Source organism: Osmerus eperlanus, chromosome 9, assembly GCF_963692335.1.
Source record: "Osmerus eperlanus chromosome 9, fOsmEpe2.1, whole genome shotgun sequence".
Lineage (NCBI taxonomy): Eukaryota > Metazoa > Chordata > Actinopteri > Osmeriformes > Osmeridae > Osmerus > Osmerus eperlanus.
This window is the reverse complement of record NC_085026.1, coordinates 6,075,292-6,099,900: the sequence shown is the minus strand read 5'-3', so window position 1 is coordinate 6,099,900 and position 24,609 is coordinate 6,075,292. Positions and strand designations below refer to the sequence as shown.

At 44.0% G+C, this 24,609-nt stretch overlaps 2 protein-coding genes and 1 long non-coding RNA gene across 4 annotated transcripts; 2 read left to right on the top strand and 1 right to left on the bottom strand.

The window, feature by feature from the left end:
• The first annotated feature begins 32 nt into the window (after positions 1–32).
• Positions 33–6,590, top strand: qrsl1 (glutaminyl-tRNA amidotransferase subunit QRSL1). Its single transcript, XM_062470195.1, has 12 exons — positions 33–204; positions 635–794; positions 918–1,016; positions 1,124–1,220; positions 1,323–1,484; positions 1,779–1,954; positions 2,393–2,505; positions 2,833–3,025; positions 3,185–3,302; positions 4,032–4,237; positions 5,079–5,733; positions 6,473–6,590. The coding sequence occupies exons 1-11, from the start codon at positions 166–168 to the stop codon at positions 5,291–5,293; spliced, it is 1,578 nt and encodes a 525-aa protein (XP_062326179.1). The 5' UTR covers positions 33–165; the 3' UTR covers positions 5,294–5,733; positions 6,473–6,590.
• A 6,546-nt stretch (positions 6,591–13,136) lies between these two features.
• On the bottom strand, positions 13,137–14,588 carry LOC134027168 (uncharacterized). The gene is made up of 2 exons (XR_009931425.1): positions 14,315–14,588; positions 13,137–13,935 (listed from the first exon to the last, which is right to left on the bottom strand). It is a non-coding gene; the product is annotated as an uncharacterized LOC134027168 (long non-coding RNA).
• A 92-nt stretch (positions 14,589–14,680) lies between these two features.
• iars2 (isoleucyl-tRNA synthetase 2, mitochondrial) lies at positions 14,681–24,553 on the top strand. 2 transcript variants are annotated; one of them, XM_062470359.1, is made up of 23 exons: positions 14,681–15,126; positions 15,299–15,421; positions 15,556–15,709; positions 16,268–16,416; positions 16,558–16,607; positions 16,731–16,931; positions 17,120–17,235; positions 17,354–17,523; positions 17,705–17,795; positions 18,057–18,208; positions 18,542–18,702; positions 18,826–18,928; positions 19,038–19,131; positions 19,641–19,724; positions 20,468–20,576; positions 20,683–20,785; positions 20,900–21,025; positions 21,652–21,783; positions 21,904–22,010; positions 22,426–22,571; positions 22,670–22,860; positions 23,064–23,208; positions 23,451–24,553. In XM_062470359.1, exons 1-23 carry the CDS (start codon positions 14,878–14,880, stop codon positions 23,594–23,596), a joined length of 3,102 nt encoding a protein of 1,033 aa, XP_062326343.1. In that variant the 5' UTR covers positions 14,681–14,877; the 3' UTR covers positions 23,597–24,553. The 2 variants fall into 2 exon arrangements, with proteins under 2 accessions (XP_062326343.1, XP_062326344.1); XM_062470360.1 differs by lacking the exon at positions 19,641–19,724 and having other exon boundaries at positions 14,688–15,126.
• Positions 24,554–24,609: the final 56 nt, after the last annotated feature.

Here is a 24,609-nt window from a genome sequence, read left to right as displayed (position 1 = left end):
CAAAACCTTCGCATCTTTAGACGCAACCAATTGACATGTCGAATCCTCTCCAAACACCCAATCACAGAACGTAATGTTGGCGTGCATGATTTGAAACAAACATGGCAGCCTCCTTTAATCACACACACGAAGGTTGTTGGAAATTTGACAGCTATAGTTAACTAAATGAAGAATGGAAAAATGTTGAGCTTGTCAATAAAAGAGGTAAGCAATGTGAGATTATGGTCTATAACGTTAACGAGTCTAGTCCATAAGGTTTAATGTATTTGAATGGCATGCACTTGCTAGCTAGCGAACCCCTTTGATTACAAAATGAAATACACCTTCCTTTCTAGTTGATTTGATTTGTAGAATTAACCATCGTCTGGACTGAAAAACACTCTAAATTGATCCCGAACCAGTCAAACAAGTCGTCTGTGAAGTTATGAGGGATTCCCCTTCACCATCAGAACTCCTTTGACTCTGATCAGGATGCTAGTTACCCTGACTAGTTACCCTGATCAGGGTAACTATCTAACACTAGTACTAGCTACAGCAGAAGTAGCTTTTTAGTGTGCAATTAGGGTAACGCTATCATCCTGATCCGTGTTAAATTAAAGGTCACACGTAGATATTACATTTCTTCATTTCCTAGATCTCTTTGGCATTGAGGGAGGGTAGGATTTCTCCTATGGAACTGTGTCTCAAATGCCTCAACAGGATCAAGAAAACACAAAGCCTCAATGCCTACATCACTGTGACAGAGGAGCTGGCATTGAAACAGGCTCAGGAAGCAGAGGACAGGCTCCTCAAAGGTGTGAATGTGCATTTGTCTCTCACTCACTGGGTTTCCATCTCCCCTACTCATTATATGTCACAGTCATAGTTGACAATTTAATGGTTTGATACTCCCTACTGTCATTTCACTCAATTTCCAGGTGCACCTAAAGGTCCTCTAGATGGAATCCCCTTTGCTGTGAAAGACAACTTCTGCACAGAAAAGATCAAGACCACCTGTGCCTCAATTATGCTTAAAGGTCTCTCCACTCTTAACAACCTACCATGTTTTATATCGTCGTGCTATTATGTGATTGCTGAGGTAACAGTACAGCAACAATTATCCGAACTTTTGTTTGTTTTGTAGACTACATCCCACCTTACAATGCCACGGTGGTTCAGAAGCTTTTCAACCAAGGAGCCGTTCTAATGGGAAAGACCAACATGGATGAATTTGCAATGGGGCAAGGCTGTTACTGACATGCATAGTATAATTGTAGTGCACAATATTGGAGTATTACATCTGTTAGTTACAGTTTTCAAAGTTAGGCTGCTTCATTCTCCAGAGCAGGCAGCACTGACGGTGCATTCGGACCAGTCCGGAACCCTTGGAGCTACTCAGCCCCATACAAAGATCTAACAGGGGCAGAGCCTGAATCTGATTGGGTCATATCTGGAGGTAGCTCCGGAGGAAGTGCAGCAGCTGTGGCGTCTCTTACCACCTTTCTGTGAGTGGGTAGAAAGTTGAATTTGTCGCAAACTGTACTGAGTAACACTTATCTATAACTTCCATCTATAACCAATTACGGTGTGACTACTGCAGAAGTAGTTTTTTAGTGTGCAATTAATACCATTGTACACCATTCTATTGTTATTCTATTCTCTAATAATCCATATTATACACTATAAATTTTAATCATGGCAACCTAACTATAGTTAGAACTGCTCTGTTTGTCATTAATACTACCAATTAAAACGTCATTGTCTTTGTGACATGCTGTTTGTGTGTCCCCTTCCCCCAGGGCTTTGGGGTCAGATACGGGTGGTTCCACTCGTAACCCGGGGGCTCTGTGTGGGGTGGTGGCCTTGAAGCCCACCTACGGCCTGGTGTCCAGACACGGCCTCATCCCCCTGGTCAACTCCATGGACGTGCCTGGCATCATGACCCGAAGCGTCCATGATGCTGCCACCGTCCTCGGTAGGTCATGTAGTAGAACATCCTGTTACGACTTTTTTTCCATTGCGGTTTAGGGTGATGCAGTGCCCAGATAAATGTCAACGACAGTAGAACTCAGCTATGTTTAATAGTGAAAGTCAAAGTATTTCCACACACACATGGTGACTAAACCTCACAGGGTTGAGACAAAACCGCCACGTGGCCACAAGAAAATCACTTGATAGTGAGGCTAATTAGGAAAAGGCTTCAATTTGTCAGGGAGCTGCAATGGAAAGGTTATGTTGTTGTTTTTTTAAGAAAAAAAGGCCAGAGAGGAATTAAAAGTATCTTAGCAATCTAGGAAAAACTGTAACATTGATTTTTACATTGCCTAGTTAGTGTGTATTTACGATCAGATAACTAATGGAGGGGAATGCATAACTACTAGCCCAAGGTGTAGATCTTGGTTGTGTATTACAGGTGTACTCCAAGGCCATGATGTCAGAGACTCAACAACAGTCCCCAGCCCCCCTTCACTGGAAGAGCTACCAGAGGACCTGGATGTGAGGAACCTACGTGTAGGCATCCCTAAGGTGAGACAGGAACTTGCATCTCAACACCTCGAGTACCTTAAGGCTTCTCTGTTTAGGATTCATATACATTTCAATAACCATTTTAAGTCCTGGAAATCTAAATGGCCCTTTTATTTAGCCTATTGATCATTAAATCTATTTTTTTTTTATGTATACTAAGCATACTAAACAAATGTATCATTCAGCATTTGTTTCTTTAAATATGTTCGTATTTAGGCCCGGGTTCAATGTGGTACGCGCTCTATCTGGAAAGCCATTGGGGCACCCAGACAATTCTGCAATTGTTGATATTCTTTCAATGTTATATCTGCATTCCCCTGTGGCTAGGAGTACCATGCCCTGGGTTTGTCGGCAAAGACGTTAGACCAGTGGGTCCGCGTGGCAGACATGTTTGAGCGGGCTGGGGCACGGGTGGAGCAGGTGTCCCTCCCCCACACCCAGCATTCCATCGTCTGCTACCATGTCCTGTGCCACGCAGAGGTGGCGTCAAATATGGCACGCTTCGACGGCCTTGAATATGGTAGGGCATTCGGATATATTGACCTTAGCAGTCAATATACATATATTCCTTATATTGATAGATGGTTTCTTCCTAATGTTGACTAATCTTTTGGGGGATTAATTAGGAAGTCAAACCAACAGTATATGGTGTTAAACATTTGGAAATTGTCTCCTGCAGGCCACCGTAGCAGTGTGAACAGTTCAACGGAGGCTATGTATGCCACAACACGCCACAAAGGCTTCAACAGCGTAGTCCGAGGGCGGATACTGTCTGGGAACTACTTCCTGCTCAAACAGTAAGAGAGGAAGATACAGTCCTAAATCGGGTACCCTGTAATATGAAACAAAATCCCAACACTCACAATATTGATTTTACTATTCATTGCAATGGAAACAGGTTTGTCTTTGGTGGTGTGGATCTATCTAAGGGGAAACTTTGTGCCTTGGAGCATAGCTATCCTAGCACAAGTACATACAAGAACAAGGCAGGGAGCATTTACATTACATTAATTATTAGCAGATGCTTTTACCCAAAGCGACTTCCAAGAGAGAGCTTTACAAAAGTGCATAGGTCAATGATCAGAAACAATGAGATAAACATTGCGGGTAGCCAAAACATGAAGCATAGATTGTGAAAAGCAAATAAGTGCCAATGGGAAGAAACATAAGAGCATGTAGTTAAACAAATTACAAATTAAACAATATGAACGTCAAAAGTGCAAGAGTGTGCCTGTAGGAAAGCAAGCAACAATAATATAATTCACAGCGAGTACAAGTAGTTAAATCAACTACAACTAACCAACAAGTGCAACATGTCCCTCCAGGGTTTCCCGCAGCACTTTTCAGTTAAGGCGGCCGCCTAAGCAACACACGCCTGCCGCCTTAACTACGTCGTACGTCTAGGAATATGTCTATCAAATGAAAGAATCCTAAATGAAGTCTGCATTTATACATGCATAGTAACACTGTTTTGAACCCTATTATTCCATTTTGTTCAATCAACACCCTCCGCTTCATTTTTGCAGGAACTATGAGCACTACTTTGTGAAGGCCCAGCAGGTCCGACGGCTGATAGTGGAAGACTTCAAGAGTGTGTTCCGTTCGGGCATCGACGTGCTACTTACGCCTACCACACTTGGTGATGCGGCGCACCATGCCGAGTTCATGCAGGAAGACAACCGCACACGCAGTGCCCAGGAAGACATCTTCACACAGTCTGTCAACATGGCAGGTACCTAAACACAAAGGAAATGTGCACTTCCGCATTACTACATAAGAACACAAACAGGAAGATATATAAAGGTCATGCCGGGAACAATTAGTTTGCTCTTCCCCTACTGGACGGGGACTGTGGAGGACTGCTCGATATGATGGCAGGGAATCAACTGGTTGATAATATCTGACTGCATCTTTGTTTGCATCTTTGTTTACCCTTACCTGTAACCGCTAAACAATCAATGGCATATCTCTGTCGTAGGTGAGAAGCGGCTTCATTTATGAGAAGGGCACCAATCTCCAATGCAAACATCTTTCACTCAGTGGTTGCAGAAGACCAAATGTGATGCCTCTGGAAGACAAATTAATTGCAAACACATATTGGTCTGCTGTAAAACCTGTCAAATATAAAGTGTGCAACACTAAAAACATAAATTCATCAAGGTGCAAATGAACAACTGTGAGTGACCAGTGGGAAAAGGGGTTGATTATTCCGATCTCTACCAATACAACCCTACATAAACATAGCGTGTAGTCGTGCTCATTGACAAGCACATGCACACACATTTTCAGGCACAGAACATGGTACAATTGTGAATAACTATTGAAACCCTGTTCTAGTTTATCTTCTTTCTCTAATCTCTCCAGTGCCCAACACTGTGAATCAGCATTCAGCTGTTAGGGTTCATCATTAAATGTTCCCTTCTCAAAGGGATTTTTACTCTGTGAACCCATTGTATGATGTTAATCATATAAATTATACACTACTTCAAACAGATCTCCAAATAGATATATGGCTTTTAGGGCAGTTAAAGTTCCACATTTGTCCTTCAAACAACCTTCTCTCTCTCTTCTAGGTCTTCCTGCTGTTTCTGTTCCAACTGCTTTGTCAGACCGAGGCCTCCCCATTGGTCTGCAGCTAATAGGCCCCGCCCTTCAGGACAGGAAGCTGCTGGCCGTCGCCCAATGGATAGAGCAGAGGGTGGGATTTCCCTCCATCAGTTACCATAGCAATACGGACAAGGGGAGGGAAGGCACCGGGGTCATTGGAAAGAAGACATCCATTCCATGAGAAGAGCTCTGAACATATACTCGTCTTCTTTATTTAAGGGCCTATACTATCACTGGATGATTTTGGTCATGATAGGACCCTAAATGGTAAAACCTGGTTGAATGTTTAATCTGTGTATAAAATACTCCATTCATTTGCACCATGTTGTTCTCACAATTCTTGTCTTGTGTGCATAAAACAAGCACTTACTAACTCTCGGTTAGTAAGTAGTTAGTATCAGACCGCAGACCGGCGAGGAGGTCAATACACGGCTGGCATGACTACCCATTAGCCAATCAGAATGCTGGTACTGTCGTTGCCATATAATAAAATTTCATATCAGCAATAACAAAATTGAAATTGATCCTATGAAGTGATTAGTAGTCAGGTGGCTGAGTGGTTAGGGAATCGGGCTATTAGTCAGAAGGTTGCCGGTTTGATTCCTGGCTGTGACAATTGTCGTTGTGTCCTAAGGAAAGGCACTTCACCCTACTTGCCTCGGGGGAATGTCCCTGTACTTACTGTAAGTCGCTCTGGATAAGAGCGTCTGCTAAATGTAAATGTGATTAGGCAAAAGCAAAGGGCTGCAATCCCATTTAGAACCTTCAAACACCAGTGCTCTGTGATGACCTTATCCAGCCTCATGAGCGAGGATGTCCTCTCCACTCACACTATCTGGCCTTTTCACTCAGCACCTTAGTTGAGAAATGGAAACAACCTGTCTTGCTGCCCTCTGGATGGACAGAGAGATGGATAGCCAAAGGAAGACTGGGTGGATAGATTGATTGAGTATACTTACTGGCCCATGCCCACCCATTTACATTTATGCATTTAGCAGATGCTTTTATCCAAAGCGACTTCCAAGAGAGAGTTTTACAAAAGTGCATAGGTCACTGATCATAACAACGAGATAGCCCCAAACATTGCGGGTAGCCAAACATGAAGCATACATTGTGAAATGCAAATAAGTCCCAAAGGGAAGAACAATAAGAGCATGTAGTTAGACAAGTTACAATTAAACAGCAAGAACCTCAAAAGTGCAAGAGTGTACCTGTGGAAAAAAGCAAGCATATATAATATGTTTCACGGCGAGTACAATCATTTTAAGACAGTTACAACGAACCAGCAAAAGCAACAAGTCTCTCAATAAGAGACATTGTGATCATCCATCTCAGTAAATATCCAGATGACTGCTTGCAGCCTAGAATGTCAGAGCTATTTGGTGGTGTTTCAGCTCATTTCCTGTAAGTATGAACAGGGGGATGGACCTCATTGTAAACACTTGATTTGATTTGATGTCCACACGTGTGTATACACACACACTCAGGCTGCAGCACTTATTTCCTTTTACATTTATCCTCCTGGATGTGGATCTGCTTCACATTCCTCTATCGCCTTGTTCTCCTCTCCATTTCTACTTTCTCTGCTTAATCCATCCCTGCTCTTTCCAGGGCTCCCTAATTCGTTTCCTGACCTGAACCCAAATGCCACCGTTGCTCAGCCGCAATGACAGGTACAGAGGCGTGCTTCGTGACATCCTGCCGGCGTCCCCCCCCACAAATCTAAATCTAGGCTGACGGAGAGTGAGGGACAGAAAAGGCTCGCCTTACGAACGGACAGAAAGACAGAGGCTTTGATGAAAGAATACGCCCTCATACATGCCCCTAAAGTTTGCCTCAAACACTGAGACACAAACACGCAAACACACTTTCTGACACAGACTTCATGTAAATGTAATTGAGAACACCTCAAACACACTTTGTCTTCACATCATAAAGGAAATGGTCTACTGCCAACTGTACACATGGAAATATTCCCAGAATCCCGCTAGTTATACCTATAGCCTCAGCACCACTTTATGGCCTCTCCTAATTTGTGATCAAGATATGCAAATAAGTTATCTACACATTGGTCATGAGTTTTACATATCTACATATTTGACATGTAGACTGAATATGATATCCTACAAGGCTATGGCTGTCCCTTCAGAAAAACAAACAAACATTTATTGTTCACTTTACAGTTTTTGTGTTTTGTACTTTTATGTTTGGTAAACTCATATCCTTTGATGTTGAATTTGTAGAATATTTTTCTACATATTGTAAAAACTATGTAGGGTCAACAATTTTGCAGCATAAACAGAGACATTACAAGGCTTGTAGAAGAGACGGGAATTAACAAAAGACCAAACTTAGCAAAGGCAAAGATTTAGTTGACTCACTCCAGTACTGAGTATACTGTTCCATCTCCAAAGTGGATGTATTCACAAATCCTAGACTGGATGGCCATGCGTCTGACCGAATTCCTAAACCACACACTCAAGGCAGCTGACATGTGTATCGTGGCAATGGTGGTATTTTGATTGACAGACTCCCACTGTCCTGTGGTTGGTCCAGACTCGTGACTTTCCACCCCCCTCATAGCAATTGAAGCCTTTTGAGATCTACACATAATAACTTCTATGTCGGGTTCTTCATTGCTGTCTTGCCATTGACCATACACTGGGTAAATGGGTCTACATTGTGCTCAACACGTAGCATCACATTCCAAATGGAAGAGAATAATATAGGCAGTTCTGTTTCTCAATGCTTTACATTCATGAAATTAAGGTATGCTTGACTGTGAGATAAATCTGCTATTTCATCACATGCTTTCACCGCCAAGTCTGTAAAAACGCACCAACCAAACAACTCAAAACAAAAGTGACTACCTAATGGTTTCCTATTGGTCAAGGTAGGACAGTTTACGTGTTTACATGTCTGTGAGGAAAAAAATGGGTAGTTGTAAATTGTTTGTATGTGTGTGTGTGTTTGCTTTTGTTTGTGTAAGTGTGTACTTATGTAATACTGTGTTTGAGAGACTTTTGGATAGTGTGTGTGCCAGACAATGTAAAGACCATGTAGTGCCACAGCTGGGCAGGTGAAGGGATTTTGAGCATATAGGGGATAGTCCTTCTTTTCATACCAAAAATTCACTTTTCTGTCAACTTCTGTCAATGATGGGCAGAATTGTTATTATTACAGAGGGCCATTGTTCACATTCATCAATGTTTGTTCGATTGCTTATGATTTTGTTAAGCATGTGGACCGCTTGCACACCTTCCACCAATTAATGTAATTGATTGATGCTTAACATTTTTCAAAAAGTTTCCACACAATATATACACCCGGAAAACTCAAGCACTCTTTATCTCAAACTATTTCTTGTTTCTATTTCTAACCGTAAACTTATTGTGTTTGCCCATGAGTATTTTCTGTACTTCCACTAGGGCCTATTATACTGTGAAGTGACCCCAAGCCAGGAACCCATCATCACCATCTAATTTACAAACCTCATAGAAGAAACTCTCAAAGGAAACTAGTCCACAGCTAACTGCAAAATGTCGCAGGGAAACGCCAAAGAGTCTAACCAGAATCAACCAATGGCTGGGCAGAGATTAGGTCTCTTTTTCTTATTGATTTGTATCTGGTTCACTTGGGTGTGTGCTGTATGTATGCTTTAACAGACGCTCAAAACAGTAGACCTTCTATGTAACTGTGTAACAAATCTTGATCAACTTGTAATTATCAACTTGTTGAAAGAAGCTTTTGTGTTAGTTATTTGCTCATGAGATCGAGTTCCTGAGAGAACACACATACATACAGACAAACAAACAAACAGTTAGATGAAACAGTCGTTGGCACAAATCCAATTCAAATTACACTCCTTCCCTTCTCAGGGTGAGCTACAGAACATATTACTGCTGCAAAAGGGAATTAGATGACTGACTGGAATATCTTTTTGTGATACATGATCGCTGTGATGACTCATGGAAGGTTTCCGATGACAACCAGGCACGAGGAACGCAGATAGACAATTTTAATAACTGCAAGGTTCATTTGGTCATACATTTGAGTTCCTGATTGTACCCTGGCTAAGCTGTGGGATATCATGCTAATGAGTTGTATGCAACTCGACCAATCATGTGGAGACAATTTGGGGTAAGGTGAGATCATAAACCTATAGCCAGCAGCCAGTGTTAACATGTTGTTTTAGGTTACAAAAGACTTAGAAAGAACCCTAAACCTTCCATAGAGCTGATCTTAATTGACCTGTTGATTATGTAAGGCAAATACAGTCTACAGAGACAAGTAGACAATGCACACTTGCCAAAGGCTTTCCAGTTTTATTGTTCCTGAGGATGCATCCCAGCATGACTCGTTTGTTGTCACATATTTTACAAGGATCTTTGTTTCTCTCTCTCTTTACCCTCTATTTCTCCCCTAGTATTTTACCGCAGTGCTAAATAGCTCTCAGCTAAGGGCTTTGAAACTTGATATACCTTCTCCCTGTCATACACACAAACACACACCCTTTATTCCTCCTTCTCCCCCTATTGGATGAGGGAGCAGAGAAAAAGCGTACAACCAGGTCCTGTGTACCTCGAATCGATACAGGTATTCAGAGGCCCTTTTGATGCCTGCTTCAGGCTAGGGTCAAACCAGCTCCTGATGAGTTTGGTTCTCCCTATATCACTCTCTTGTTTTTCTCATCTACCATCCTCCTCATTCTCCCTCACTTCTTCTTCCTCTTTTTCAACAAGTGATTAAAAGAACACTTGGAGTTTAGTACTCGCAGTTAATCTTACCCTGAACCAGAACATGATACAGTTAGCTACAGAGGCCAATGGAACGAGTCTTTATCAGTCTTTCCCTGCATTGCATGCACGTCCTCATGCAAAATGAGACGGTACATCCAATTTATCTTGTCTATTCATCAGTCAGAGAGGTTACAAAAGCAGAAACAGGCAGAAACCGCAGTGATCTTTTCCTGAGTGGGTGGATCTGTGGTTGTCATTACTTGTGTGAGGTAAACATTACTTTCTCTTACAAAACCATTTCTTATGGATGCAACAGAGGTTACCACAGACCTTAAAAATAATTGTAGAACAAATGATGTTCTACAATTTCTGCACACATTTACAAATGTAGTGCCTTTGTTCCCAAAATGTTATTGCACATTTTTATTTGAACGGATTGCCAATGGATTCCAGACAGTATTTTTCTGGACAGGTTTTATAAAAAAAAATTATGAGTAGTACTATCGACCATAATAATACTACTAAAGGATACATTTTGAATGATACAACAACGTTTGGGGGGGTGCAGGCTCAGACATTTTCACCTACCTCTACCTACCACACCAATCAGTCATGGACATAGTATCACCCTCTGGGTGCGAGGCAACATGGTGTCAACTAATGGTGAGAGAACAGACATTTGATTAATTTATTAGCAACAAACCACAACCCATGGTTTTAACTCTTGTGCTGCCTTCGGGTCACATGACCCAAAGGTTCATAACAAACCCTTGTTGTGTTTACCCAATTTTACCCAATACAAAAACAAATATTTTTATTTTTATTTTAACCTTTGCAATGTGGGGGGTCTGAGACAGCCCAACGGTTAAAAGAAAATGCTTCACTTTGTTTTTATATGCGGTAAAGTTGTCGCAATACGACGGTGGGTCACAATGACTGATGGGTCAGATTCAATGACCCGAAGATAACACATGGGTTAAGTGCCAAGGTGATACTGGCTAATTTAGCTGTTTCTTGGAATGCAGATCGTTGCCTCAAGCACCCATAGTGAATCACCAAGGGGTTTTGGGTGACTGGTAAGAGCTAACTGGAATGTCCTCCACATCTTGGTCAGGTTCCCAATCCACATACTCCTTTGTACCCCCTAACCCCCCCCCCCCCTTCCATCTTACTTTCCCACCCAGCAAACCCCAAATCCCTCCCCCACCCTTTTCGTCCACGCAATACAGTTTCTCTCTGTCTCCCTCCACCCCTCTCATTCTTATGCTTAAACCTTAAACACACCCCCACCCCAACTCAGGTTTCTGTTAGTTTCAGGTAGGGGGAAGGGGGTTAGTGGTTGAGCTACACAGTGAGAAAGACAGACAGGGAGCACCCATCCAGGTGACTGACCAGAGGAGAACGATCTGCTCCACCTTTGTCTACATCCTGCTCTGCGGTACATGAACGTTTCAGTACCTGCAACCTTTTCCTTTTTCAACATGTAATTGAGTGTTGTCATGACAGACTTCATCCTTGTAATGGTTTTTGACGTTGCATTCAGACAGATGCTCTTTTTGTTGCACTGTCCAATGTACTATTATGTTGTTTTCAGTCCCAAGAATTTCAGTGCCCAGTCTGACCTTCGTTGTTTGGTGTTGTTCTGTGCACCTGACAATAAAACTTGAAACTTCAGTGGACTGTACTATGTGATATTGTAGTTAGGATTATATTTTTACACTAGGCCTACAGACCGAAAGGGGCCGACACGGAAGTGTTCCCCTGTTTGTTTTACCTTCAACAGGTAAGATGGGTACCTGTCTGGACAGGACAATAGGACCTTTGTCATGTGATCAGGTTGGGATGTGTTTCCCACAAGGATGGAGAGTGGGGGGTCTGGGAGGAGCGTGTGGTGTCTGTATGCATGGCTAAATATACTTTATGGTAGGCTGCTACAATAGAGGACAGGAGTCCAGAGTAGAGGCTAGGATAAAGTCACAAACAAATTTATTGGTAAACCAGAAGGCCATGGACTCTTCAAGGGAATCATGGTAACTACCCTATGAATTATTCACCAGTCAATTATTAAAGTTGTTGTCTTTGTCACCATAGCTCTTCCTGTTTGCGTAAATTCTTCGGTGAAGGGAAAACACATTACTTGTAGCATGTAGTTGTTTTTGAGCTAAGTAGTCCCACCAAGAGCAAAACATTAGTGCTCGATAATGAATTAGGTAAATAGAGGATTACGGACACAAACAACAGATTGGTGTACTTTCTCTGGCTCATCTCCTTGCAGTTTTCAAAACAGAGGATTTGACTCATTTGTTTAATCCAAGATGCGTAATTTGCATGGGTATTAAGAGAAGTCCAACATGGTTGTCTAAAATCTAATTTGCACTATATCTTGTGCCCAAAGCCTTACAAGTTGTAATCCATTGAATCTATTATTTTTAAGTTTCTACAGAATGTTTTAAATTGATATCCTACATACTATCAGGAAGAAAAAGTACTCATTGTACAGGAACACTGTGAAGAATGTATTGAGAACTAATAATTATTCTCCAATGGTTAAAGGGTGTTTTATTTCTATAAAAGTGTACCAAAATGTTCCACTTTGTGGTGTAAATAGTTATATTTGGCCTAATTTTAACTGGTCAATGCTGTTCATGAATATAGTAAGAAACAAGTCTGACAGGGTTTTATGTATTTAAACCTGAAACCAAGTTTTATTTAACATTTACAATCACATTTTACTTGTGATGTTATCACTTATCCACGTGTTAATAAAATGGTCACAAAAAAAGCGTTTTTAGAAGGAAACTATCCCCGATGTGGTTTTCCATAGTTGACAGGTCTACATAAAACACACGCAAATTATTCAAATACAGCACAAAACGATTTCAGACGATCTGTATGGAAATCAGAAAGCAGGAATTTAAAGTCCACGGAAAGTTGACCTCGGGCTCAGTGCTGACTTCTTTCAATTTAAAATATGTCACTTCTATGTAGGTAACGTAAATGTCCCACCTTTGAGAGCTGATGTCCTCTACTAGTTGCCAACCCATGTCTCCATCCCTGCTCTTACAACCATTTAAAAGGCTGTTTAACCGGAGCATATTCAAATCATTTTAAGTGTGTAATTAACAGGATTAAATAGTTATACATTTGCAGAAGTTTGTAAACATGCCAACATTTGACATGAGGTTAAATGCTTTGAGATTGATGTTTTGTTGTGGCGGGGCAAACAACGAGTCCATACAAAATGCAAATGAATGTTTAAATGGAGGTGCAGAGAATCGAACAGAATGTTATTTCACGATTTATTAAACTAGAAATTTGTCACAAGAAAGCATTGAACCAGAATACAAAAATCTAGCGAGTGTAAGTCACTGATTCATACAATAAAAAAAAAAAAACGGATTAAGGACATTTACTATACAAAAGTCGACAAGTAGCCTATCAAGTAGCCATTAACAAAGATCCATTGCGTAAAATAGAAGCGCACCTTTAAGGGACAGTCCCCACAAAGCGCCTCAACCAACGTTATTACGTTGATTTCCCGGGCACAAATATTTACGTTTCTTAAATTACAAATCAGTCCTAAAAAGACCCGTGACAAAAACAAGCCAGAGCGTGGGTGTACAGTGGGCTTCATCCTTGTACCACGAGGCGCGTAATTCAAAAGCCCAGTTCCAAAACTTGGCCCTGGGGTGATAGGGAATGTGATGAGCATGGGTGTCGCTAAAGGAATTGGCATGCACCTTTCCCTCCAAATAAGACAAAGTCGGGAACGCAGATTGGCTTTAAAAATCTGGAAAATGTCGCCCATTTGAAATATTGCATGTCCACTTTTACAGCTGTTGTTAGTCTGGGCGGTCTCCGTTTAGCGTTGATGTCCCTCCGGCTTTCAGAACCGACCGTGCAGTACAGAGCCTGCCAGGATGACTGGGATGAGTAGCGTGAAAGCGCTTGACTGCAAGGACAAACCAGCACCTTTCACAGTGGCATTGCCCATGCTAGCGACGTTGGTAGTCGTATTGAAAGTTGTGGCTGCGCTGGTTTGGTTGGCCGTCGGGGCAATTGTGGTCCCATTCTCTGCATGGACCTGAAAAATAAAGACCAGACACGTGTTTCAGTGCCAGGACAATGGTCAAACAAATGTAATGTGCAAGTGGTCAACTTTAGCCACGGCAACTTAGAAACGGAACAGGTCGAGAAGGGTCACCCCCATGTATTCTAAACGAGTTTAGACTAACATCTATACAAATGCACAACTCTAAACATTTTCAACATGTCCCTGATGATTAGAAACGGCTGTAGCCAATATAATTTGGAACGCCTCCGCGTCCAAAAGCACAAAAATAGCCAGTACAAAATAAACTAACAGCATAACTTTAAACACGTTTGATACATTTAGGAAAAATGACAATTGCCTAATAAATTCACATTAAGTTAAACATTCTGGAAAAGAGAAATCACCATACCTGACACGAAAAGAGCATTGCAAGCATAATGACTCCAATAAATACTTCAACAAATTTAGTCATCTTGATTGACGTTACTGCGGCTGCTAAGACTGAATCAAATGAGAGAAGCCAGCGAATTTATATCCCGGTGAGTCTGACGTCATCAGGGGCATTTCTTCAAAACCTTTCTAGGTGCTACCTTTTTCTAGCTAATTGCTCCTAAAACAGAAGTAGACTACAGCTAATATCAAAGGTGAATTGCAATCAGATAACGATGTTCTAAATCCGTTCAGCCTCATGCAAGACATTTTCGGATTTTATGGGGGGGACCATTTATGAGCCTACGCTATCTTCATTCTTGTCTACGGAAATGTTATACATAGGCCTTTAGCGACCTCTTGTGGCAATTTTGCACAAATGAGAACGCATTCGATTCTAATATTCGTTTGTCCCTTCATCGTTTCCGTAATTTCCCCCATTCTTCCGGAAGACACAGCGGTCGGAATTAATCAACCCACTAACAACAAACATATTGGTTTCTTTTGAGCATTGTAGCACACCTAAAAAGTAGACTACCACACATGCTGCTGTGCCTGATTTCGGCAGTAAGCCCGAGTGTAGCAAGATGGTGTACGAGGGGTCGCCGAGGCGCCGCACTCCCCTTCAACTCAATCCGCTGTCAAAATGTCACCTCAACCGAAGGCACGGCACAGTCTACAGTTGCTCCTGCAGCTGGACAGTACCGCAGCAGTGTGCTACTGCCCCGCACTGAGTTCGCCATGAAAATATCAGGGCAGCAGCTTTTGGACCGGGAAATAGAAATACAACGGGTAAGCTTTTCATAGCTACTAGTGTTTACAACACTGTCTTTATCAAGGGTGGATGTGTTAACGTGGTTTCCCTGCTTCTGTTCTAATGAGTTAAACAGCATAATTTAGCAGGATAACTGAATGTCTTGCATGTCCATCTTTTCAAACCGGAAATGATTGTTTCCTTGGCCAGAAATGTGGCTTTTCAGAGCTTTACTCGTGGCAGAGAGCGAGGAAGGCTAAGAAAGTGTTCTGTCTCCATGATGGACCCCCTTACGCGAACGGAGACCCACATGTCGGACACGCCCTCAATAAGGTACACTATTTTAACAAGAGACAATTGAGCACAACATGCAATGTCAATGACCAAAAACAACAGTGTTGACACATACCTACATATCTGACAATAGGCCACGTACCTATTTTACAATAAGTCACTGTTTTTTCTAGATCCTGAAAGACATACGGAACCGCTTTGAAATGCTGAGGGGGAGACAAGTCCACTACATTCCAGGCTGGGACTGCCATGGGCTGCCCATCGAGCTGAAGGCACTTGGAGAACTGGGAACCAGTGGACTTGGCCCCCTGCAGATTAGAGAGAAGGGTGAGAAAAGGAGGAGCAGAGGCAGCCTCTGATCTAGCAAGACCAACTCCTAATTTAAAAATGAAAATATGAATTTAAATGGCAAATATTCACACACGCATTTAAGTCATTTGCGTGAACGTCTGCCAATGGCCTAGTCCGTCAGTAATTATGTATTATATTATAGTCATCTCGTCCTTGTTCTGTAGTTGAGGGCTAACACTACCATTTGTTGTTGGAATTCTCTATTACAATTACACCCACAAGTCTTTCTATAGCTTCAGTGTCAGTCACAGAGACGTACATTTACATTTTGTCATTTAGCAGACGCTCTTATCCAGAGCGACTTACAGTAAGTACAGGGACATTCCCCCCGAGGCAAGTAGGATGAAGTGCCTTGCCCAAGGACACAACGTCATTTCGCACGGCCGGGAATCGAACCAACAACCTTCTGATTATTAGCCCGACTCCCTAACCGCTCAGCCATCTGACCCCCTTGATAGGAGACTTGATACCAAAGCAGTAGAGAGACGAGACTGTCTGTACCTAAAGTCGGTTCTCTCCTCCCTCTTCCTGTAGCCCGTAAGTTTGCAGAGGGCGCCATTTCTCGTCAGCGTGCCGCATTCCAGCGCTGGGGCGTGATGGCGGACTGGGACAAGTGCTACTACACCTTTGACGGGACGTACGAGGCGGCACAGCTCAAGGTCTTTCAGGAGATGCACAGCAAGGTGCGTGCATCACGGCATTTCAGTCTGTACACGAAGACCCCCCCAAGTCCCATCATAGGTTTGCCGTCGGTCGGAAGTTCATATTGCTTCGATCCATTCCAGAGCGAGCTCTCAAATGTGATGGTGTTTGTCGTTTTCTAGGGGCTGATCTATCAGGATTATAAGCCTGTGTTCTGGTCACCCTCATCAAGGTAGGCAGCACAACAGAGTTGTCACAAGTTGTAACAGCTAAAGTTGGTCCCGGTATAGCCCCGGCTTTGTTTTTGCCCACACTTCTCCCTCTACTCCCCCCCCCCCCCCCCCCTTGTCTCTAGGACGGCCCTGGCAGAGGCAGAGTTGGAATACAACCCCCACCATGTGAGCAAGGCCATCTACGCGACCTTCCCACTGGCCACCCTGCCCCCTAAGCTGGCCCTGGGGACTGCGGACCTGGGCGACATCTCTGTGTTGGTGTGGACCACACAGCCATGGACCATCCCTGCCAACCAGGCCGTGTGCTTCATGCCAAATGCCCAGTAAGAAATGCCCTGTCGGGTTCACGGACACGTTTACTCTCTAATGTCACTTCCCTTCTTCTTGCATGAACTGCCACACATCATGTCTGATTGAAACTCTGAAACGGCGCATTGTAGTCATGGAACAGGAAATGGTCATCGTTTAGGTTGATCACAATAGCAATGACGACGTCTCCTCCCGTGTACAGGTATTCAGTCGTGAGGAGGGCAGACAACTCGCAGGTCTTCTTGGTGGCCACGGAACGCATAGCCAGTCTGTCCACGCTGCTGGGCACTGAGCTGGAGAGTGTTGGCACCTTTACAGGTAGACTGCCAAACACCCACACCCACACACTCTTTACGGTTTCAAGTTTGCCACACAACGTGCAGCACGCAATGTTCTTCTTTGAGCCCCTTCACTTAACTCTCTTCGCTCCGTCCAGGTTTAGATCTTGAGGGGGGAATCTGTCATCATCCCACAATTCCAGGGAAAAAAGTTCCATTGTTACCCGCTAATCACGTGACCATGGGTAAAGGCACAGGATTGGTCCATACAGCACCAGCTCACGGCATGGACGACTACAGTGTGGCCTCCCAGTTTAAACTGCCAGTGGTATAATTTCACCCGTGTTTCATCAACTAACAAGTGGAGATGTATGACTTCTAATGGGTCCTACCATCCTAAAAAACACACCGAAACTCAAACAGTCCTGTTAGCTTTTAGGGGCTATTTTGGCATTGTAGTTGCTCCCCTTAAATAAATAATAATTGGTCTCTATTGTGTGAATGCGCAGGAGTGCATTGTGAATGAAGAAGGCAAGTTTACCGAGCTGGCAGGTGCTGAGCTACACAACCTGTCCGTTATGGAGGAGGGGACCGACGCAGGTAATTAAAGTGCGCGAGAGAGAGTGGTCAATTGAAGCGCGTATGTGTGGCTCTGCTCCAGCTGAATAGCTGAAAAAAGCGATGTCATGAAAGGGTTTAGGTTGGTTGAGGGGAAGTTCTATGGGCGTATGTGAAGCCCTCTGTGACATGCTTGCGTGTAAAAAGGGCTATACAAATACATTTGATTTGATTAAATAATTGTATTTGCTTTGAGTCACCCTGTGTGTTTGTGTGTAATGTATATGCTTGTTTGTGTGTCAGTGATCTCCATGCTGAAAGCGTCTGGCACGCTGGTGAGTGAAGAGAAGTGTATGCACAGCTACCCGTACGACTGGCGGAGCAAACAGGCTGTGGTGATCAGACCCAGCAAACAGTGGTTCATCGACACGGCCAACCTCAAAGACAAAGCCAAGGTGAGAGTCGACTGAACGATGAGACTGGAAGACACTGAGAAGGAATTTCCTGCCCAATCAGGCTCAGAGTTTTTTTTTTACAAAAGCGTAGATTACTCTACAAACAAGGCTCCTCATCCGCGCAGCTGAATTATGGTATTGATGACAGGTATTTGTAGGATTTGAAAGGTAACCTATTTCTCTTATTAGGTACGGTTTGATCTTTTTAGAAAGATAGTATGAAACATCAGCCTCACCCACTGAAAGTAGCTGGGTAGCATGACACTTATCATGGAAAGCAAATGTCCCAATGACCCTCTTGTCTTTCTGTTTGCTGTTTGTGTGTGTGCACAGGACGTGCTGCAGAAAGTTCGTGTGGTACCCGAGTCAGCGCGGGGCAGTCTATTAGCCATGCTGGACAGGAGGACGTACTGGTGCATCTCTCGCCAGAGAAGCTGGGGGGTTCCAATCCCTGTGTTCTATCACAAGGAGACAGGGGAGCCACTGATCAATACGTAAGCACACTCACCCACTCACCAGGTTATTTCCATATGCAAACCGTTTACCCAAATTAAACTTACCTTGAACTTGCCATCATTCGCCCCCCCCCCCCCCCCCCCCCCCCTCTTCTCCTCCAGTCACACCATATCCCACATATCCAAGCTGTTCTCAGAGAAGGGCAGTGACTGCTGGTGGGAGCTGCCCATGGACTCACTGCTGCCCCCGGAGGTGCTCAAGAAGGTTAGCAGAGTAGAACGGCACAAATACGGACGAATGAAGCCCCTTTTCACTTTGAGGCGGTTTAGATCTCATGGTTAGTGTGTTACTAATGTGTGTGTGTGTGTTCAAGAGTAAGGAAGGAGATGTGACAGACTATGAGCGGGGCCAGGACGTGCTGGACATCTGGTTTGACAGCGGAGCATCTTGGGCCGCTGTTCTACAAGGTGAGTTAGGTCACACACACACAAACATGATCTTAATTGAATTGCGTATCTCCAGGGCAACGCTAATGCCCCTAAATCCAGATTAATCAGCCAGTGAAGTTGTATTCTATTAGCGTTCAGGGTTCTTAGAATCATCGGCCTTAGAAACATGGAATAAGTCATTAATACTATCAGTACCTACTCACTATGCCAACCCTCTATCAGCGATTACTTAATCTCCATCAACACCAGTCCTTTTGCCAAATTGGAATTGCTGTATTTACTATTGACTTGCTGTATTCATTCTATTTACTGTAGTCAACAATATCCCTTTCCCTCAACTACCACTTCTCTATAACTGCACTACACCTACATTAATGTATCATTGGAAATTGTAATTTAGACTTGTTTTAAATACAGATATTTTGGTCTTGGATGTTCCTTGAATTCATCCCAGTATAGGGATGAATACAGTATATACCGTATGTACTTTACTGTACTCGTAGTCTGTGGTTGTGTTGTCATTCCAGAGGAGGTTGAGGTGGACTCTGAAGAGCCAAAGTCTCGACTCAGCTGGTTCACACCTCCCTTACTTCAAACCAAACTGGCCCAAGGTTGATCACCCAGTCTCCCCACGCAGACCTCCTTCTTTCCAACCTCCTCCTGTCTCTGGCCATCTCTTTTCTTGTTTTCTTGTCTCTTTCCCTGTCACTCTCTCTCTCCTCCTCTCCTGTGCACGTCAGACTCTCTCCGTGTGGAAGCTGAGCACTGGGGAGTTAGTTTCTTTTCCAGGATTCACGCACGCACAAGTCCTACCTCGTAATGCTGTCTTTCTCCCCAGTGTGTATGTTCATAAAAAATGGCTGGCCAACCTGCAATGTCTATCGCTATCTTTCACAGTAAATTTTTATGTACTCAGTAGGTGCCTGTATTCAAAGCGATGTACAAATACTGCCTATAGAAAGTACACCAGAAGAAGGATTGGACTTGAATAGTTCTATATGTATACATGTGTACATATATCTATGTATTTCTGTGGTTTCAAATAGGGCATCTGCTCAAGGGCATGATGGCGGCAAAACGGGAACAACAAATTGAGCGTCGTCTGGTTTTGCGCTAACAGTGGCTGCTACGGTCTCTCGCTTTTCTAGACTTTTCCGCCTTCTGTGTGGAGACTCGCCGACGTTTCTCCTGACACCTAACCGTCTGTGGTTCTCAGTTTTTAATCTCCAAACAAATGTCATGAACCGTTCGAATTGTGTGGTTCTGTTTGTCATTCTCTCTCTCTCTCTCTCTCTCTCTCTCTCTCTCTCTCTCTCTCTCTCTCTCTCTCTCTCTCTCTCTCTCACACGCACAGAGTCCGACTCCACAGCTGATGTGTATGTTGAAGGGAAAGACCAGATCGGAGGCTGGTTCCAGTCCTCTCTGCTCACCAGCGTGGCCGTGCGGAACAAGGCCCCATACAAGTGAGTCGTGTGTGTGAGAAATAGGGGAGCGTAAGCATACCACGAGCCTATGTGTTTAGATTTAAAAGACAAAACCGCACGTGACTATATTGCCCCCTGGTGGCAGGTCCCTGGTAGTTCATGGGTTTGCTGTCAGCGAGAAAGGAGAGAAGATGTCCAAGTCACTGGGTAACGTGGTGGATCCGGACACCGTCATCAATGGAGCGGATGTAAGAGCGACACACACGGATAACATATTCATCTTACCAGCCATATCCTCAGAAACCTAGACACACACACACACACGCCACTTCCACTCGCATTGGCTGATCTCTCCCTCCCAGGACCCCAGTCTCTCCCCGGCATATGGGGCGGACGTGTTGAGGTGGTGGGTCGCAGAGTCCAACGTCTTCTCCGAGGTCCAGATCGGCCCCACGGTGCTCAACTCGGCCCGAGACAGCATCAACAAGGTGTCCACACGCCTGCTTACCTGGCTCTCACATCCCTGTCCTCTGGTCCTCTCCACGCGTGGGGGCAAAGTAACATTCATTTGCATGCCATGCACATAAATCAACGGCTATACCTTCATTTGGGTGAACACTGATTGTATGCAAGCAGCTTAACCCCTGTGCTGCCTTCAGGTCACAATGACCCGAAGGTTCACAATGACCCATCGTCGTGTTGCGACAACTTCACCCAATACAAAAACGAAGTGAAGCCTTTTCTTTTAACCGTCGCGCTGCGTGGGGGGTCTGAGAAAGTGCGACGGTTAAAAGAAAATGCTTCACTTTATTTTTGTAGAAGGTAAAGTTGTCGCAACGGGACGGTGGGTCACAATGACTGAAGGGTCACAATGACCCCAAAGGTTACACAAGGGTTAGGGAGAGGCACATATCTGCCTTATCCCGCAGAACGTGTCAGTGCAAGCTTCACCTATTGTCCAAAGTGTGACATGGCAAACAGCTTGGTTCCTGCTTAGTTCTCTTCTTCAGAGAGAACTAAGCAGTGTGCAGAGCGAGGTGTGAACTAGATGTGTAAATACTTCCTTTGTATCAGGCTGCGGACTAACAACCTCGTTCTTCTCTCCTTTTTGAAGCTGAGAAACACTCTGAAGTTCTTGTTGGGCAACCTGCAGGGCTTTGACCCTCGCACCCAAGCGGTGGACCCCAAAGAGATGCACTACATCGACCAGTACCTTCTGCACCAGCTCAGGGAGTACAGCATGAAGGTGTGTGTGTGTGTGTGTGTCTGTGTGTGCATCTTCCTATGGAAATTATGAGTGTAAGAATGCATTTGGGTATACTTTGCCTGTGTTGTGATGGTATTTGCGTGTGTGTGTGTGTGCTAGGTGACAGATGCCTACAGTGAGTTTGACAATGGCAGGGCCATCCGCGTCCTCCAAGCCTTCATCACCAGGGACCTGTCCAGCTTCTACTTCAGCATCATCAAAGACAGGTACCAGCACACTCAGCCGCCAGATCATTGGAACCATTGTTTTTTTTCATGACTTCACTTTGTGCTTTATTTATAGTGACAGGAAAGGCAGGCAGGCAGGGAGGGAGAGAGAGGATGACATGCAGTAAATTAGCAGGGCTGTAATCAAACCCGAGCCCCAACGATAGGGCCTTAGCCGATGTGGTACTTGCTCTACGATTAGCCACACTAACGGTGACCCCTAACCATTTCATTCTACTAAATTAAGCCATCACTATTGTTAATAACTTAATTTATTATTTAATAATAAGCTGAAAAATGTGAATTCTCAATATCATACACTACTATGACTAGAACCCTTCCTAGTTTACAATACTGTCCTGTGTCATAACAAAATAACACCTACATTTCATCAGTCCCGCTCTCTCTGTCCTAGGCTGTACTGTGATCCTGAAGACTCGTTGGCACGGAGGTCATGTCAGACGGTTCTGGAAGAGGTTCTGGACGCCCTGACTCGCTCCATCGCTCCCATCCTGCCTCACCTGGCAGAGGAAGTCTACCTGTATGCACCTGGACATGATGGTGAGTATGAGAGAGTGATGAATCGTTATGTTTGTGGATGTTTGTGTCATTGCGGCCTTGTAGTGACTCGTGGCTCCTGTACGGCTGTTTCGCTCCAGCGGAAGAGACAGTGTTTCGGAGTGGGTGGGTCAAGAGCAGTTCGGTGTGGCGGAGGCCAGGATTGGAGGAGGCCGTAGAGGGGGCGTGTGCCATCAGGGACTCCTTCTTGTCTTCTATCCCAGGACGCAATGCTGCAGAGTATGACCTCACCATCGCCATTGAACCAGGCCTATTTTTTGAACTAATGGAGGTGAGAGCATAAATACAACATATGGTATTGGTAAATATAAAGCTATTATGTATGACCAAAATGAGTTCTGAAGGTCCGAAATAAACAAGAATTTCATGGTAAAAAAAAAAAAACCCTAAGAATCTGAATTTGTACGGGGGTTTCCATACTTTTAAGCAGCACTATATGCTATCATCTAAGCTCTCCTCCATCTCTCTCCACAGTCTCTCCAGGAGGAGCCCACCTCCACCTGCTCTCAGCTAACAGAAATGATGATGTCATCACGGACCACGCTGGCCAGCGCCCTGCCCAGAGACCTGCCTGCTGACGCCCTAATCAGCAAGGGCAGCTTCCTCATCAACCTGGAGGGTGAAAAACACATTCTAGGCTACCATGCTACTCTGGGCTAATACACCACACTATGCTACTACATTAGGCTAACAGTTGCAATGACATCACACAGATGCAAATCTGTTGAGTTCTACTTTCATGCAGGAACCTTTGAATGTTCTGTTTGTTTAGCCTCCCACCGTGGGAGCTAATGGGTATTTTGCGGTGGGCAGTTGGCTTCAGAAATACCAATGACCTCCCCTGTCTGTCTGTCCAATCAGGGGGGGTTATCCGTGAGGACAGTGCCTACAGTGTGGCAGCAGTGCCCACCTCCATGGCACGATGCCCGCGCTGCCGTCGCCACACAGCCGGGTCAGCGGGCTGCCTGTGCCCTCGCTGCCAGACGGTCGTCGGAGGGCCACACTGACACTTCCCGCCGTCGGCCCCGACAACTGACAGCCTGCAAACAACATCCTTCTGTTTCCGTGCCAACCAGAAAGAAGAAAAAAAAGACTTGCCCTCTGTAAACATTTACTTCAGTGGTGTCCACTGGACAACTCATGGGCCAGCTTAGCTTTCGCTGCTTAGTAAAGCACTGTGTGGTTGTTTTAGAGACAGTCTGTTGGTTTAAGAAACTGCCACACCCACGAGTCTGGCACGGATGTGGACACAGTGGTGTCGTCACCACAAGAAGAGGGAAAAGCCTGAGGTTGACCAATATTTTGTTAAGCAGTTTGTTTTATTTATATATTTTTTGTCCGGTCATTGTATCTTAAGGGCTAAGCAGTTCTTTATTTTACACAAAAGAATGGCAAACGTTTAATAACCACTTCAATATAGTTTGGGAAGAAAATGTGTTCAACATGAAATACAGGGGTAGAGCTACAATAAAGAACGCTACATTTGGAGCCATTGATGAAATGGAAGTCTACATGTGTCTAAATGCAAGCATGGATGACATACATGGCATGGAACAGATCTGTATTCTATTTCTTGTGTTGAAACGGGAGCCACACTTAACTCGATGTCACTATGTGATAAGGCGAGAGGAGTGGAAAGGAAAAGAGAAGCTGATATTGGCATCACTTAGTTATAAGGGTTTGGGTGACTATTCTTTCATCTTGTAAATGTCAAACTGTATAAAACCTTCTTTGTAAACAGTACTCAATTAAATGATGTACAGAAAATGGAAAGCGTTTCAGAACGAGAATTGTGGTGCCGGTGTGTACTTGCATGGTTCATAGAGAAAGTGTTTTGCAACCCTGAATTTGCTGGAGCAAATGGTGGTCAAATTTGAACAATTTATTGTAATGCTGCACTTATATATATATAATATTGAACCCTAACATGTCTTTTCTCTCTGTATAATAAATATTTAAAACGATTCTAGTTCCAGGTTGATTACCCCCTACCCCAAAAGACCACAGACCACAGGTCTTA

Bases quoted from the DNA above. Each gene is read 5' to 3' on its own strand.
- qrsl1 (XM_062470195.1), top strand. From the start codon at position 166: ATGAAGAATGGAAAAATGTTGAGCTTGTCAATAAAAGAG. The intron at 1,955-2,392 runs GTAGGTCATGTA...TGTGTATTACAG, and splicing joins TGATGCTGCCACCGTCCTCG to GTGTACTCCAAGGCCATGAT. The intron at 3,026-3,184 runs GTAGGGCATTCG...TGTCTCCTGCAG, and splicing joins CTTCGACGGCCTTGAATATG to GCCACCGTAGCAGTGTGAAC.
- iars2 (XM_062470359.1), top strand. From the start codon at position 14,878: ATGCTGCTGTGCCTGATTTCGGCAGTAAGCCCGAGTGTAGCAAGATGG. The intron at 18,929-19,037 runs GTTAGCAGAGTA...TGTGTGTTCAAG, and splicing joins CCCCGGAGGTGCTCAAGAAG to AGTAAGGAAGGAGATGTGAC. The intron at 19,725-20,467 runs GTTGATCACCCA...TCACACGCACAG, and splicing joins TCAAACCAAACTGGCCCAAG to AGTCCGACTCCACAGCTGAT.